General features: G+C 41.9%; 1 protein-coding gene across 1 annotated transcript in view; it reads left to right on the top strand.

Annotated features, from left to right (window-relative positions):
- The window catches only part of HEATR4 (HEAT repeat containing 4), a gene marked incomplete at its 5' end in the record, with an annotated part of 68,672 nt that extends 65,258 nt beyond the window's left edge, over positions 1 to 3,414 (top strand). Inside the window, one exon of the mRNA XM_084629921.1 lies at positions 1,869 to 3,414. Within this exon, the coding sequence (XP_084486047.1) occupies positions 1,869 to 1,970 (102 nt within the window). The 3' untranslated portion in view covers positions 1,971 to 3,414. The remainder of the gene's footprint in view (positions 1 to 1,868) is intronic.
- Between the last annotated feature and the right edge of the window lie 10,839 nt (positions 3,415 to 14,253).

Below are 14,253 nucleotides of genomic sequence, written 5' to 3'. Positions count from 1 at the left end.
TCTGTCCAACCCCCCCGCCCTCCCTGCCCCCTTACCACGCTGCCGGAGCACTGGTGGCTGGCAGCGCTACAGCCGCACCTCCCAAAGCACCAGGACAGGCCGCCGTGCTGCCCGGCTGGAGCCAGCCACGCCACCTGAGCAGCACTGAGCACCGGGTCAGGCCATGGCTCTGCAGCTGCGCTGCCCAGCAAGAGCTCGCAGCCCTGCTGCCCAGAGCATTGCGCTGGCAGCACAGTGAGCTGAGGCTGCGGGGGAGGGAGAACAGCAGGGGAGGGGCCGGGGGTTAGCCTCCCAGGCCCGGAGCTCAGGGGCTGGGCAGGAGGGTCCCGCAGGCCATAGTTTACCCATCTTTGATCTAAAGACTGTAATTGGCTGTGAAGTATATTGTGATATGTTTGTATGAAAGACACTAAACAATAAATCAGATCATGTTATTGTCATGAATGGAGGTAGGAATATCCAGGGCCGTCCCTAGCTATTCTGGGGCCCTACGCAGCTTCCCTGCGGAAGTGGGGGGACTCAGGCCTCCGCGGGGGAGGCAGGGCTGGCTTGGGGAACAGGGGAACCACCCCTCAGCGCTCACCAGCGACATGGCTGGGGCTGGGCTGCTGCACTTCCTGCCATCAGTGAGTGCAGGCCCAGCCCTGCTGCAGTCCTCAGGGGAGTGGGGGTGGAGCAGGGGCAGGAAGAGGTGGAGAAGGGGTGGGGGATTTGGGAACAGGGTGGAGTGGGGGCAGGGCTGGGGCTGAGTGGGGGCAGGAAGAGGCCAGGCTGGAGCGGAGGCCATGGGGAAGAGGCGGAGCAGGGGCTGGAGGAGCACGCAGCCATGCAGGGCATCAGGAAATTTGGTGCCCCAAATTTCCTGGTGCCCTACACAGCTGCGTACTTTGCATATGGGTAAGGACGGCCCTGGGAATATCTAACGGGTAGGGTAGGGGAGTGGGAATCAGAACTTCTGGGTTCTATTTAAAGTTCTGCTATGACTGGGTCAAATCCTACTTGCCTTACTCACACGAGAAAACCCACTGGGTTCAGTTCGATCTCTCGTGTGAATTAGTGGGACCAATACTGGAATACTGTGTCCAATTCTGGAATGCTGTGTCAAAAAGTATGTTAAAAAGATTGGAAGCATTCAACAAAGAGCTACGAGAATGACTGGAAGTCTGGAAAACATGCCATATAATGGGAGGCTTAAGAAGCTTAGTCTACTTAGTTTATCCAAGAGAAGGTTAAGAGGAGACTTGATCACAGCCTAAAAGTTCTCCCTGGGAAAGAGATTTAATCTAGCAGAAAAAGGTGTAATGAGATCCAATGGTTGGAAGCTGAAGCTAGACAAATTCAGAGTAGAAATAAGGCATAAATTTTGAAAAGTGAGGGCAACTAACCATGGCAGCAACTTATCTAAAGGCATGGTGGATTCTTGAAGTCTCTAAATCAAGATTGGATGTTTTTTCTAAAATATATGGTATAGCTGATAAAGAAGATACGAGCTCCCAAACTGCTCCTGTAGGAATCACTTTGGTGCAATTCTATGGCTGGTGCAATGCAGGAGGTGAGACTAGGTGATCATAATGATACCTTCTGACCTTAAAATCTAATGTATGGAAAGTGTTTTGAGATTCTCGGATAAAAAGTGCTGCAGAAGGGCAAAGTATTATTATTTGTATTATTATATTGTTATTACTTTCCAGTAAAAAGAGCAACTCAAATTATATCAACTCAGACTTTAATTCATACCAAATATGTATCTGGGCATTTGATCTAAAATACTTCTGAAGTGATAGTGTAAAGAAGCAGCCACTCAGTCCCTTATCCAAGGTTTCATCTTTGCCTTAAATTCAAATTTTACTTCAATTATTTTATTTCAGTCATTTGTGAAAATCTCTTCAAGGCCCTGGACACGAGAAGCCATCTTATCAACACTGGGATCTCACCACAGTGATGTGTCATCATATATGAATAAACTGTGAAATCCTATGGAAAGGATCACTTTGCAAGGAGAAGAATCCATCCAACCTGTTTGGCCCGTGACAAGAGACCAGATTATTACTTAGCTTAACCTCACGTATGCCTTGTGGGGAAGAAGATACAGGAATTCTGACATCCTGTTAGACTTTGGGAGCTGTGTATGACCTTTGGCTGGAAGCGTGAAATCTGTCTCAGTAACAGGAATTTTTTTTCAATGACTAGTTTATCTGTAAAGTAACCCTGCTCTGCAGTTGAAGTATATACACACTTTCTTTTACTACTGCTATCAGTGCCCATCTCATTGGAGATGGTACACAATGGGATATTTCATATTGGACCAACAAATGATTTTTACATATATATAAGACACAAACTTTGGAGCTAAAAAGATTTGCTCAAACCTTTTTCATCTGAAAATATGGTGGTCCAGTGTAAAGGAATTATTACCTACCAAGTACCCTTCTTTGAGAATGAAAAGGGCTACGTTTCTGCATATGTCTTAATTAAAATGGATAGGTGGCATTAGGCTCAGCAGGAAAATATTAAAAGCACATCATCAGCCTAATATAACACCAGACACAAGATTTCCAGGAATACTAACATCTTGGTATGTAGCTGGAATGACTGCATTTCTACTTATGGGTCCCTTTAATCGATGGGGCATCACACAGAGATTCTAATTGTTATGCTTATAGTGCCTTGTATGGTTTCATGTCTGATCTTGGGTAATGTCTTACCATAACCTCCACCAATAATGTAAAACAGAGGAAGGTATTTAAGAGACAGAGGCTAAGGCAGATGAGTCATAAACTTGACTCAATCTCAGGTATTTAAGGAGTATATATTCACTGGCTGGGAACCACCTTCCTATTAATGTGCTACAAAGAGCTCTACAAAAGGTTTGTCAAAGTATCATCAGGTGTTATTTTGGGCTGTGCTGAGTTATTTTGTATCCAAACAGAGCCCGATGTGGGCAGACTTACATTACAAGGTTATATTACACTAGGAATGGAATTTCAGTTGGGTAGGATCCAAGTTCCAGTATATTTCTATTCAGACCCAAACTTCTACTTATAATGGAGATGGGAGACACCAGGTGACAAGCTATATCTTCTTAAGGAATTCCAAGAGCCAAAAACTGTGGACTTGCATAGCATTTTATGCCAAATGTACTAAAGTACCCCCATCCCCACTCATCCTTGTCTATTCTCTCCAAGGACTTCAGGTCTCCCAGAATGATGATATAAATGACTGTAAACTTACACAAGTTTAGGGAATACTGCCTGTTCTGAAATGTCAATTACACAAAGTTAATTCTATGCTAAGGGAACTTTACTCTCTTATCCTCCAATTCAATTGTTATTTCAGCCATCAAGACTCACTGCAGATGGAAAAGGCTAACAAGTTTAATAAATTTCAGTGTTACTCTGCTGAATCATTAAAGCCCTTCTGGTCAATAATAAATTTCAATATTAGAATACCCCTCTGGCATATTTTTATTACGAGAACAGTTTCTTGAGGAGCTCAGTGAGGCAGAGGACAAATGCACTAGGTTGGTATTTTTGAAGAGCTCAGTGCAATTTTGGATCTAAATACAATTAGCAGGCCTGATATAGGCTCCATTGTTCCACACCACAGAAGCCCTACTCAATTTGGCATGCTGAAACATTCTGTGGCAGAGAGATTCATAACTCAAATAGCACGAGGTCACTATAATTCAGGATTTAGGCAATTTAGTAGATCATTGGTGGGGGAAACTTCCTACACTATATCTGACTTAAAAGAATTTTATTAGCCTCTTGCAGTCGTGAATACCAAAGTCACTCACATACACAATAAACAGCTAAAGTTCATAAAAGTATACAGGACTCTTGTGTAGGATACTTATCAGGGGAGATAGGCCCAAGATAAAAAATTCAGGGGTGAAATCCTGGCCCCACTGGAGTCAGTGGGAGTTTTGCCATTGACTTCAGTGCGGCCAAGATTGCACCCCAGGTCTGTATCCAGAACCACACTTCCCCAAATTTCAGGGATGTTCAGAGCAGGAATAATGATTTAGTCCAATACAGAGATAAGATCTAGCTGCAAAATTTAAATCCAGATCTGGATCCAAAGTTCTTCATAATTCGGGGTTGTTAGGACTGAATCAAAACCTTAGATCCAATCTCTAATCAGAACAGATTACAATATGTTGTACTAGCAATATACATATAAAAATCAAATTGTGCTTTATTTTGGTGTGTAAAGTTAAATGATGGGAAGCTTCAGCTTAAATTCATCTCATGATGACATTTCTGTCACTGTACGATGAAGCCAGTTAGTATCCACAAGGAGCTTCTGTTACAGTGAACAGTAAAGGCATAATTTCTGATACATATTTGTTGTTTGAAAAACAAATGTCAGCCAACAAATTTATGTGAGGCGTGATTGTAGGATAGCATTGTGAATGCTAGTCACTTATCAATGGCTAGTCCCAAACCATGCTACTTCAGCTGTGATATTTCTGACTTCCCAGTCCCACCAGTTCAAGAAACTGTCTTTGTTTATCATTTAAGCAGGCACTGGTGATTTCAGATGTGCCCCAGAAGGCCTTTTGCTGGCTGCTACTGTGACCAACCCAAAGCAATCTGGAGTGTATTTGAGAATTCTTAAGACACCTGCTGCAGTGAATGGAGCAAAAACAAGAATCACATTCTAGAAATAGAAATGACAAATAAGAGACCAAATGGGTTATAAAGCTGCTTTAGAGAAGAGAGGGTGTCAGAGGTAGGCAATTGTCTTCTTTGCTTAGAGCACTAGAAAAGATCTCATCTGTCTGTTCTGCCATATCTAGACACAGGTTTTGTACAAGTATAATTATTTCAGTTAGGGGTGTAATTTTTTACCAAAGTGGTTATACCAATACAACACCTAGTGTTATACTGATATAGAGGTGCCTTATACTGGTATAGCTTATTCTCCTCCCCAAACAGGAATAGTTGTACCAGTATAAAGATCCTTTATACTGACATAACTGCATCTATTCCAGGAGAGTTGTACAGTAACTTCTCATTTAACGTTGTAGTTATGTTCCTGAAAAATGCAACTTTAAGTGAAACAACGTTAAACAAATCCAATTTTCCCATAAGATTTAATGTAAATGTGGGGGGTTAGGTTCCAAGGAAATTTTTGGGGGGCAGACAAAAGGCATTATATACTGTACAGTGGTGTACTGTACTGTGGTTGGGAAGTGCCCCTGGCTTACCCCACACAGGCACAGCCCACTGCAGGCAAGGACGCTAGGAAGCACCTTCGCAGCAGCAGTGGCAGCTTACCCAGAGAAGAACGGGCTCCGACTTTGCTGGGGGATGCTTCAGGCCCACCTCTTCCCGCTCCACTCCAGGCCCACCTCTTCCCACCCCCATCCACCTCCTCTCTGGAGCATGCCGCATCCCCACTCCTTCCCTGCCCCCAGAAAGTCCTAAGGGCTTAGGACTTTCTGGGAGGGAGGGGGAGGAGTGGAGACGCGGTGCTTTCTCGCTCCTCTCCCTCCCTCCCAGAAAGTCCCAAGCGCTGCCAAATATCTGTTTGGCGGCACTTAGGACTTTCTGGGAGGGAGGAGGAAGGGGTGGAGACGTGGCGCTTCCCCGCTTCTCCCACTCCCTCCCAGCGCTTCGCACTAAGGACTTTCTGGGAGGGAGCGGGAGGAGTGAAGATGCAGAAAGTCCTAGGCGCCACCAAACAGCTGTTTGGTGGGTGGGGAGAAGCTCTGGGAGGGAGGGGGAGGAGGCGGAGGCGGAGAAGAGGAACTTTTGCAGTGCTCCCTTGTAAAGTCACTGCTCTTCCACAAAATCTTACATGCAGTGGACAGAGCAGGCAGCCAAACAACGTTATAAGGGAGCATTGCACAACTTTAAACGAGCATGTTCCCTAATTGAGCAGCAATGTAACTTTGAAACAACATTAAGTGGGAGGACATTAAGTGAGGAGTTACTGTACTGCTTTAACTATATTGGTATAGCTAAAGCAGTACAATTTTTATGTGTAGACAAAACCTTAGTTATTGTCTGTAAGCTTGTTAATTTTCTGGATGTTTGAGGCCTTGCCTCTAGGTGGCAGATCAAGAATAATATTTCACACACTTCTTTTGATAGTCTATTCCCAGAATGTTTGAACACAATTCTTAGACCATTTTATATATATATTTAAACTTTCTTGGCAGGACTGATAGTTTGCCTTGAAATCTGAGTGTCATGAAGGTGAAAGCAGTGTGTGTGTGTGTGTGTGTGTAACACTATATGGTTTTATACCATGGTGAATACTGAATGTAGATGACAGCTAAGTATAGATCTATAGGAGGACATTTAAAAATCTCACCACCTAGATTATTATGTGGGAATTACTGCTGGAATTAGTCTAGTGTAATTGATTCTTCTGCAGAATAAGAAGAAATCTAGAGTAACTTTAATGAGTACATTGAAGTTACTCTGGATACCACTATAACTGAGATCAGAACCTAGCTTCTCAGCTCTAACATTAATGTACATGTCATTTTCTACCACCATAGCTCTCAACTCTCCAAGACCCAAACCGATTGACACAGGCCTTTTTAATATATGACCAAGACCCAAAATGAGGGCTATAATGAAAAATAATGGAGGTGGAAGCTTGAAATTGTTAGGGAGCTCTTGTCTTTAGTGGTGTAATGTTTTCTATGACCTGGTTTCAAGATTTTGCCTTTCTGATGTCAATAATTGACAGAAATAAAGAGGGAGTTAACTAGTTCTCTATGGGACAGAGGAAAATGTGAACCTCAGTTGAGGCTCAGTTTTACCTTCCTGATGGCTAAGATGCCTTATACTTTTAATGTTGGCTATGGTGTATAGATATAGTGGTTCAAACTCATCTGGAATGAATTTGGCCCAGTATTTCTGGAAACCTTTTCAGGCAACTGTACCAGTTCACCTAAAAAAATTCAGTTGTATCACTCAGTAGCATCCTATGCATCATTTGTGCGCACTCATATCTTCAAATGAGCTTGTGCTGCAACAGAGCTAGTCTCACATGAGGGTTTGGAGTAACCCTGGCTTCATAATAGGTGGACAGCAGGAACACAAGGTCCATCACAGAGGCTCATCATTAAGGACCAAAGTCTGCCTGCTCCTCTGTGTCATAGAAAGCTCCAGATGCAGCGGAACCAGTGGCTATCCAGGAGGACAAAGTTTATGGAGGTCACTAAGGGATCTGCACTCAGTCTATGGTGTGGAGCTCATTTCTGTGGGGATATCCCCTTTTTCTTGTGCAGCAGGGTTTGGGTGGGAACAGGATTGAGCCAGGTAAGAATTAGGAGTGGGACTAGATAATCCACCACTACAGAGTTTCACCAGGCGGCTGACTCTCTGCAGCTGGAGAGTGGTTACAACTAGAGTGGTTGGAACCAGATAGCCATTGAATGACTTGGTGCAGGAGAGATCATTTTGGTTTCAGGCAGGGAAAGGGAGCCTAGAGAACCAGTCACAAAAGCTGTAAACACTAATACCGGTGTAGGTATCAGTGGCTAAGAACCATAAACTCAGAGTTGGGTTTGCTGTTTTCATTCATATGCTGATATTTCAAGAAAAGTGGTTAAAGGGAAAGAATAATGTAACTTAAAGCTTTTTAAATAAATAGAGGGAAAGGAGCACAAAATTCCTGTGAATGAATAGGTAGTCCTCAGCTACTGCTTGTACATACATTCTGGCAACAGGAGTTTCAATTAAACATTCTAATTAGAGCTTAGCACGATGTTACTCCAATTTTATGAGCATATCAGCCACATTGCCAAGAGCCACACACATTTTATTTAAGAGGACATAAAAGCATGTTGAGTAACTACTTATTAAAGAGCCACAAGTGGCTTCTGAACAGAAATAAATGACACTTCAAAGAGATTTAGGTCTTTTAAAAACTCTATTCAATGTGTTCTCCTGAGAATTGAAATCTTGAGTTTTAAAATGCAACACTTAGCTCCCAGGGAGCCTGATGTTGCCAGGGTATGAGTGCCCTTCTCTAATGGGAGTGAAAATGCTTGATACCTTGCAGGATTGGGCTCATGATCAGTCTAATTTTTTACTTCTTTATACACTGGAAGGCCATCCTCTTTAGGGTCAAAATGCATTTGACAGGCCCAAAGTAGGCTTTATTTTTCCACCCCATAAAAGCCCTACTCAGCTCACTATAGAGCAAATGGCCTGGCACTTTCTCTTTGTTTCTAGCAAACAGTTACTTTTAGGAAGTCAAATTAAGTTACATCCTTTTTCTCATTCTTACTTTGTTAGCAACCTGCACCCTACGCTATCATTTTTGCTCTGGCATCAAAAGCAACACCCACTATGGAAGAAGAGCATTTCAAGCCTGCTGCAGTAGGTTTCCATAAACCAGAGTCCTGACAATCCTTTCCATTCAACCCAATGACACCCGCTGTGTCAGCACTGTAAGGACACTGGGCAGGATTGTGAAATCTGCTCCTTATTGTTGTCGCTGTAAAGTCTACAGCCAGATAACAAGACTAAGAGCTAATTCACAAGCCTGTTTCTCAAGAGCTATTCAGTAATTTCCACACACACCCCCACCACCACAATCATATGAATGCACTCACTCAGTGAAGCATCTCTTACCAGTAATCTTGGCCTATCTCCAGCTGCATTTCTCTCTCTTAGGGATTTTTCTTATCCTCTGTTAGTTTGTGGTCTGTAATCCTGGTTATCTAGTACACAGAGCCCCAGCAAGAAAATAGTTTTTCCCTAAATTTGAACAATACAATTAAAATAAATTAAGAGAAATAATAATTAAAAGGGCCAGGGTCACTGTGAAATAACCAGATGGAAGAGGAGAGAAGTCTAAACAACTTCTTCCCCCCATCAAAAGGAAATACATCAAAACTTGCAAGATAAAGCTGAAATTGTGCAAAAGATGTGAGCCGGATCCCCAGTTGAGTTGTCACGTCTCATTCCCAGTGGAATCCTGCAGTCTATTTTATTGGGATTTATTAAGTTTATTTTTATGCTCACAATACAGGCCATCCAAGACTTGGTAATATTGAACAGATACCATCTGCAGTGTCTCTATAGCAAGTGTATAAACACAAAGCTGCAGACTCCCAGACTCCAGCCTTCTTGCTTTTCATGGGAGGGAGGAGGAGTAAGTGTGCATGAGGGGGAAATCCACATAATAAAATGAAAGAGAAGAGAAGCTGGAAGAAGTAATTGCACTATAGGATTACCTTGTGTATGCACAATTGAGACACAGGGTACAATCTAGCTGACCCCACCCCCATCCCACGTCTAGTATCAGCACAATAGACTTTTAATGTGCACAAGGCATGTTCTTTACAAGCTATTTGGGCAAGGCTTTTTCTCCCAATAACTATGCTAAAGGTAATGGTTTCAGACCATGTGATGGGGGTCCCAGGGAGCCACGCTGAGGTTACTCAATTAGGGTGAACTGCAAAGAATGGGGTAGACAGTCCCCAAAGCTGGTGGATATTCCAACACTTAGATTTACCAAGCCAGCACAAAACAGCTTCTGTAATACCTTACTGGTTACCCAGAAGCTAACAACATAGTTCCCTTAAAGCAACCCAGCCTCAGGCCTCCACCCAGCCACCCAAGTCAACTATGATGAGGATTACTGAAAATCTTATTCATCATATAAGAAAGTTCTACCAATCCCAAAGGATTGGACACATTACCTCCCAGGTTAATGAATATTTCAGATCTGACCCAAATACACGCTTACAGCCAATCCTTATTATCTAAACTAAAGTTTTATTAAAAAGAAAAGAGAAAGAGTATTGGTTAAAAGATCAGTATACATATAGACATGAATACAGTTCTGAGATCAGATTCATAGTAGTGATGGTGAGCTTTGTAGTTGCAAAGAGTTCTGTCAGAATTAATCCATAGGTTATAGTCCAATGTTCATATTCAGGGTGATCCAGATAGAACTGGAGATCTCAGCCTTACAACTTAAGCTTCCCCTGCATGAAGCATCAAGCAGATCTGAGATAAAAAGGATCAGGACCCAAGCGTTTTTATACAGTTCCAGGCCTTCTTTTGACAGCTCAGAGTCCTGAGGCAAACAATAGGCAATCAGGGAGACTTCGAAGTAGACCTATTTTCTAAGCATCACCAGTAATTAGCTACAGGGGTTAACATAAGGCAATTGCCTGTTTTCCACCATTTGCAAGTGATTTGCTATACAATTCAAAGAGGGATGAATACAGTGATATCACTATTTTTACAGTTCATTTAGATGTTAGGATTTCCTTTTGATCTCTGAATTAGCAGAATACAGCATAGATAGGGACTTCTCAATATTACACTGTTAGTCTCTAACAGTATATATGTAAACACACAAAAACACAAAAATCTACCAATATGTCCCTAAAGGTTGAATCTGGGTCAATTAGCCTGAAAGCTGGTTAACCCTTTCTGGCCATGCATCACAGACCGTTTTTTATCCTAACCCATGGAGGACATACAAAGAGCAGCCCGGGAGAAACAGGGATAGAAAAGTTTTGTTCATGCCTTAAGCAATGTCTCATTGCACAGGAATTATTCAAATTCCTTCTGTATTAACAGTGACCAATTGCTGTGTAGCAATTTATCATTCACTCTTTAAGCAAGTTTCTTAAGATGAAAACATCCTATGATTTTAGTGATCTCTGTTTTGACATGACTGCTGGACTATAAGATCTTGCACACATTAAGGATTTTCTGAAATCCTCCTACCACCCCTCTAGCATCAGTGCAGTTCCACCAGTGGTAGAAGTGTAAATGGGAAGCCAGTGTTTTAACCACCATGTCATCTAGATTTGCTCACAGCACAGTTCAATGTCATGGTGGTAAAAATGTCTGCTTACACAATGCTTACACCTTTGCTAACACCGGTGGAGCTGCTCTAGGGCTAGAGGAACAGTCAGAAATTTTGAAAAATTCTCATTGCTCATCCACACACATGAATTGTACCACTTGAACTATACCAGTATAGTCAAAGTGGTACAACATTTCCCCCCTGCTCACCCTGTTGCGTGAACACAGTTATACTGGTAAAAAGGTGTTTTCATTGGTTACATTGTTCCTTACTGGAATACGCTTAAGTCCTTGCCCCATTACACCATTCATAATGTAATTAAATAACTGAGATTTATGTAGTAACAATTCAGAATCAGAGTCATAGAAGTGTAGGTCTGGAAGGGACTTCAAGAGGTCATTTAGTTCAGCCCTCTGCACTGAGGCAGGACCAAGTATACTACTATATACTATACTGAGGTGACACATTTGGGCATCTAGCATACTGCAGTGAGAATATGGAGCTTGTACAGTATGTTCATGCAGTTATAATAAATTTGTGCAAATGTTCTAAAGACCTTGGGGACAGGGTACAAATCTTACCTCTTCCTCTGTAACCAAGGAGGGCCCTGGCTGGAATGGGATTTAATCAAAGTACTTTCACTGGGTAGAAAAGGGCAGGACTTAAGGAGTACTTAGTCCACATCACCTGCATGTCACATGGAGCCCTGTTCTGCAGGGATTACTCCTGAGTGAGGTTTGGGGGACAGGACAGGGGACACTAGGGTTTGGGCTTTTAGATCGTCTGCTATGCAGACTTTACCAGTCATTAATTCCCCCTAGAAAGCATAAGCAATTGCAGCTTCAGAGCTTTGCTCCCAACCTGAGGCCTTGAGGGTAGATTCCTTTCTCCCTCATCTGTGGAAGTCCTCGATATAAAGCTCAGCTACATGCAGCAGGAATTTGCTCTTGGACCACTGCAGTGAGTGAAAGTGCAATTCTATGAAAGACTCCCTTTATAGCCATCTTTCTTCCTCCATCATATCCTCTCTTCCCCTTCTCTGTCATAAAACACTACGTAGGGGAGCACAGTTCAGCACCTGGTGGCACCAGCAGAGCGAAGAAGAGAAGCAGCAGTGAGTTAATTTAAAATCTAAAGACTGGCTTCAAGATAGATAGTTGTATAAATTGAATATAACCATATTGTATGTTTGGGCTTTTTTTTACATCTGATAGCAATACCCTTGGTTTATACTTACCAACTAAGTATGACATCACCTATGGAAATGAAAGTCACCCCATGACATAAAGATAATATATTCCTTTGGACTCCGGGTTTAAAGCTCAATGCGTAATCTAAAATTCTTTGTTAGTGATAGTGAGTCTAGAGTCTAGCTTCAGTAAATTGGATGTAGAATACAACCAAAGCCACTTGGGACATACCATATTTGAGGGACGTCAGGTCAGAATTGACTTTAGATTTTGTAAAAATAAGATTTAAAAAAATTAAGATCAATAGATTAGTTTCCATGATTTATTAAAATTTCAGCTGAAACATCTAAAATGTATGTTAACACATGCCCTTCGAATCCAAACCATTGGTTTATTGTGTTAGTGTATCAGAATTGCAACGTGAAAGTGACTAGAAGCTGACTGTAAAAAGTGAACTAACTAGTTGTTTTCACTCTCCAAGCAGAGTGATCCGCAAAGAGATAGTGAAAAAATAAGACTTTTTTCAGTGTTAGCACTGAAAAATGTTAATAATTAATGCTATTATTTCTATAACAATAATGTTAATAAAATAATAATTTTGTGGTTAAGGCACTGCACTGAGGGTCAGGAAGTCAGAGTTCACTTCTCCCTTCTTCCACAGACTTCCTATGTGGCCGTGGGCACCTAATTTAGCACAACATTTTCATAAATCATCACTAATTTTAATTCTCATTTTTGGATGCCCATTTTGAGACCCTGTGGGCCTGTTTCTCTGTTGCTCCAGTCCTATACCTTATTCAGAAAAAAGTGGTGGGAGAGTTGCTTTAAGTAACTTTTGCACTTTTCTATTCTTGGGGCAGCTGCAGGCTCTGGGTTGCTGTAATTTATATTTTGGCTGAAATAGCCTCTGAGAAGACTTCAGTAGATGAGACTAGCTACCGCACAAAGTGTGGGTCACTTGGACACTGCACGCAAAACATTACCACGTCACTTCTATTTGATTTTTTGTCTCCTTGCTGAATAACACGGCTGCTACTCTGAAACTTGCTGAATTTAGCAACCGAAGATTGCAGGGAGGGACACTGGTTTTTACTTCCTCAATTTAGGTGAGGAACTAGAGAGAACAGTGTCTTGAAAATGCAGAATCAAAAGGGTTAATCTACCAGGGGTGATATGTAGTATTCCCTCTTGATCATACAGGCCTGGTCACACTGTATGTCAAGATCTGTCCTCTGGATTAATGGCTTCTTTATTTAAAAGTATTCTATAGAACTTATTATTGTGTTATCAAAACAGTTCATAATGCTCCTATGAGGTAGAGAAGTCTTATTATCTCCATTTTATAGATTGAGAAATGGAGACACCACTTATGTAACCGTTTGGTAGAGATAGGAATAGAACTCAGATACGGTGCTTCCCAGTACTATGCCTAAAGCACAATACAAAACTCCCTTTCTCAGGAGGATGAAGGTGGCTGCTATCTAGTGCATGCTGAGTCAGGCATGGTGACTCCTACTTTGAGAAAAATATGGCTACAAGTAGAAATGTACAAAATGGGCAACATTTTCTGTGAACTTTAATTTGCAAGTGATCAGTTTCATTTTAGAACTCTTGCACCTCAAACACTTTTTTTTTTTATTACACAATTTGGTTTTGACAAAATAACTAGTTTGGTATCAAGTTTCAGAGTAACAGCAGTGTTAGTCTGTATTTGCAAAAAGAAAAGGAGGACTTGTGGCACCTTAGAGACTAACCAATTTATTTGAGCATAAGCTTTGGTGAGCTACAGCTCACTTCATCGGCTCAAATAAATTGGTTAGTTTGGTATCAAAAGCAAGTGATAATTAAAATTCCAGATCTGAAGCCCCCTTTTGGTGGACAAGTGTCCCCTCTCAGAGTGAAAATGTAGAGAAATACAGCAAATTGTTTTGGGTGAAATGTGCTGTTATTTGAGTTCATACATGTGAAACCCTTAATATTTTAATAGTTTCACCTTGCCTAGTGAACTTGAAACCCATCTAGAGCTCGACACCTTCCCCCCCACCCCCCGAATTAAAACGGGTAGGGGATTTAATCCAGGAGCACATTAATACACTTAAAATCTCCATGAGCATCCATAGCTCTGTGGGGACAGAGGAATTGCTTGAGCGAAGTACCTCCCGCAAACAGATAGTTAATTATGTCCAGGTACTTTCTTCTCTCTCCGCCTGCCGCCCTGTCCCTCCCTGCTGTGCAACCAAACTCAGCATAAGGGAAGTACATG

The sequence above is a fragment of the Lepidochelys olivacea genome, assembly GCF_965140295.1.
Source record: "Lepidochelys olivacea isolate rLepOli2 genome assembly, chromosome: 6".
NCBI lineage: Eukaryota > Metazoa > Chordata > Testudines > Cheloniidae > Lepidochelys > Lepidochelys olivacea.
This window is presented reverse-complemented; position numbering and strand designations above follow the sequence as displayed.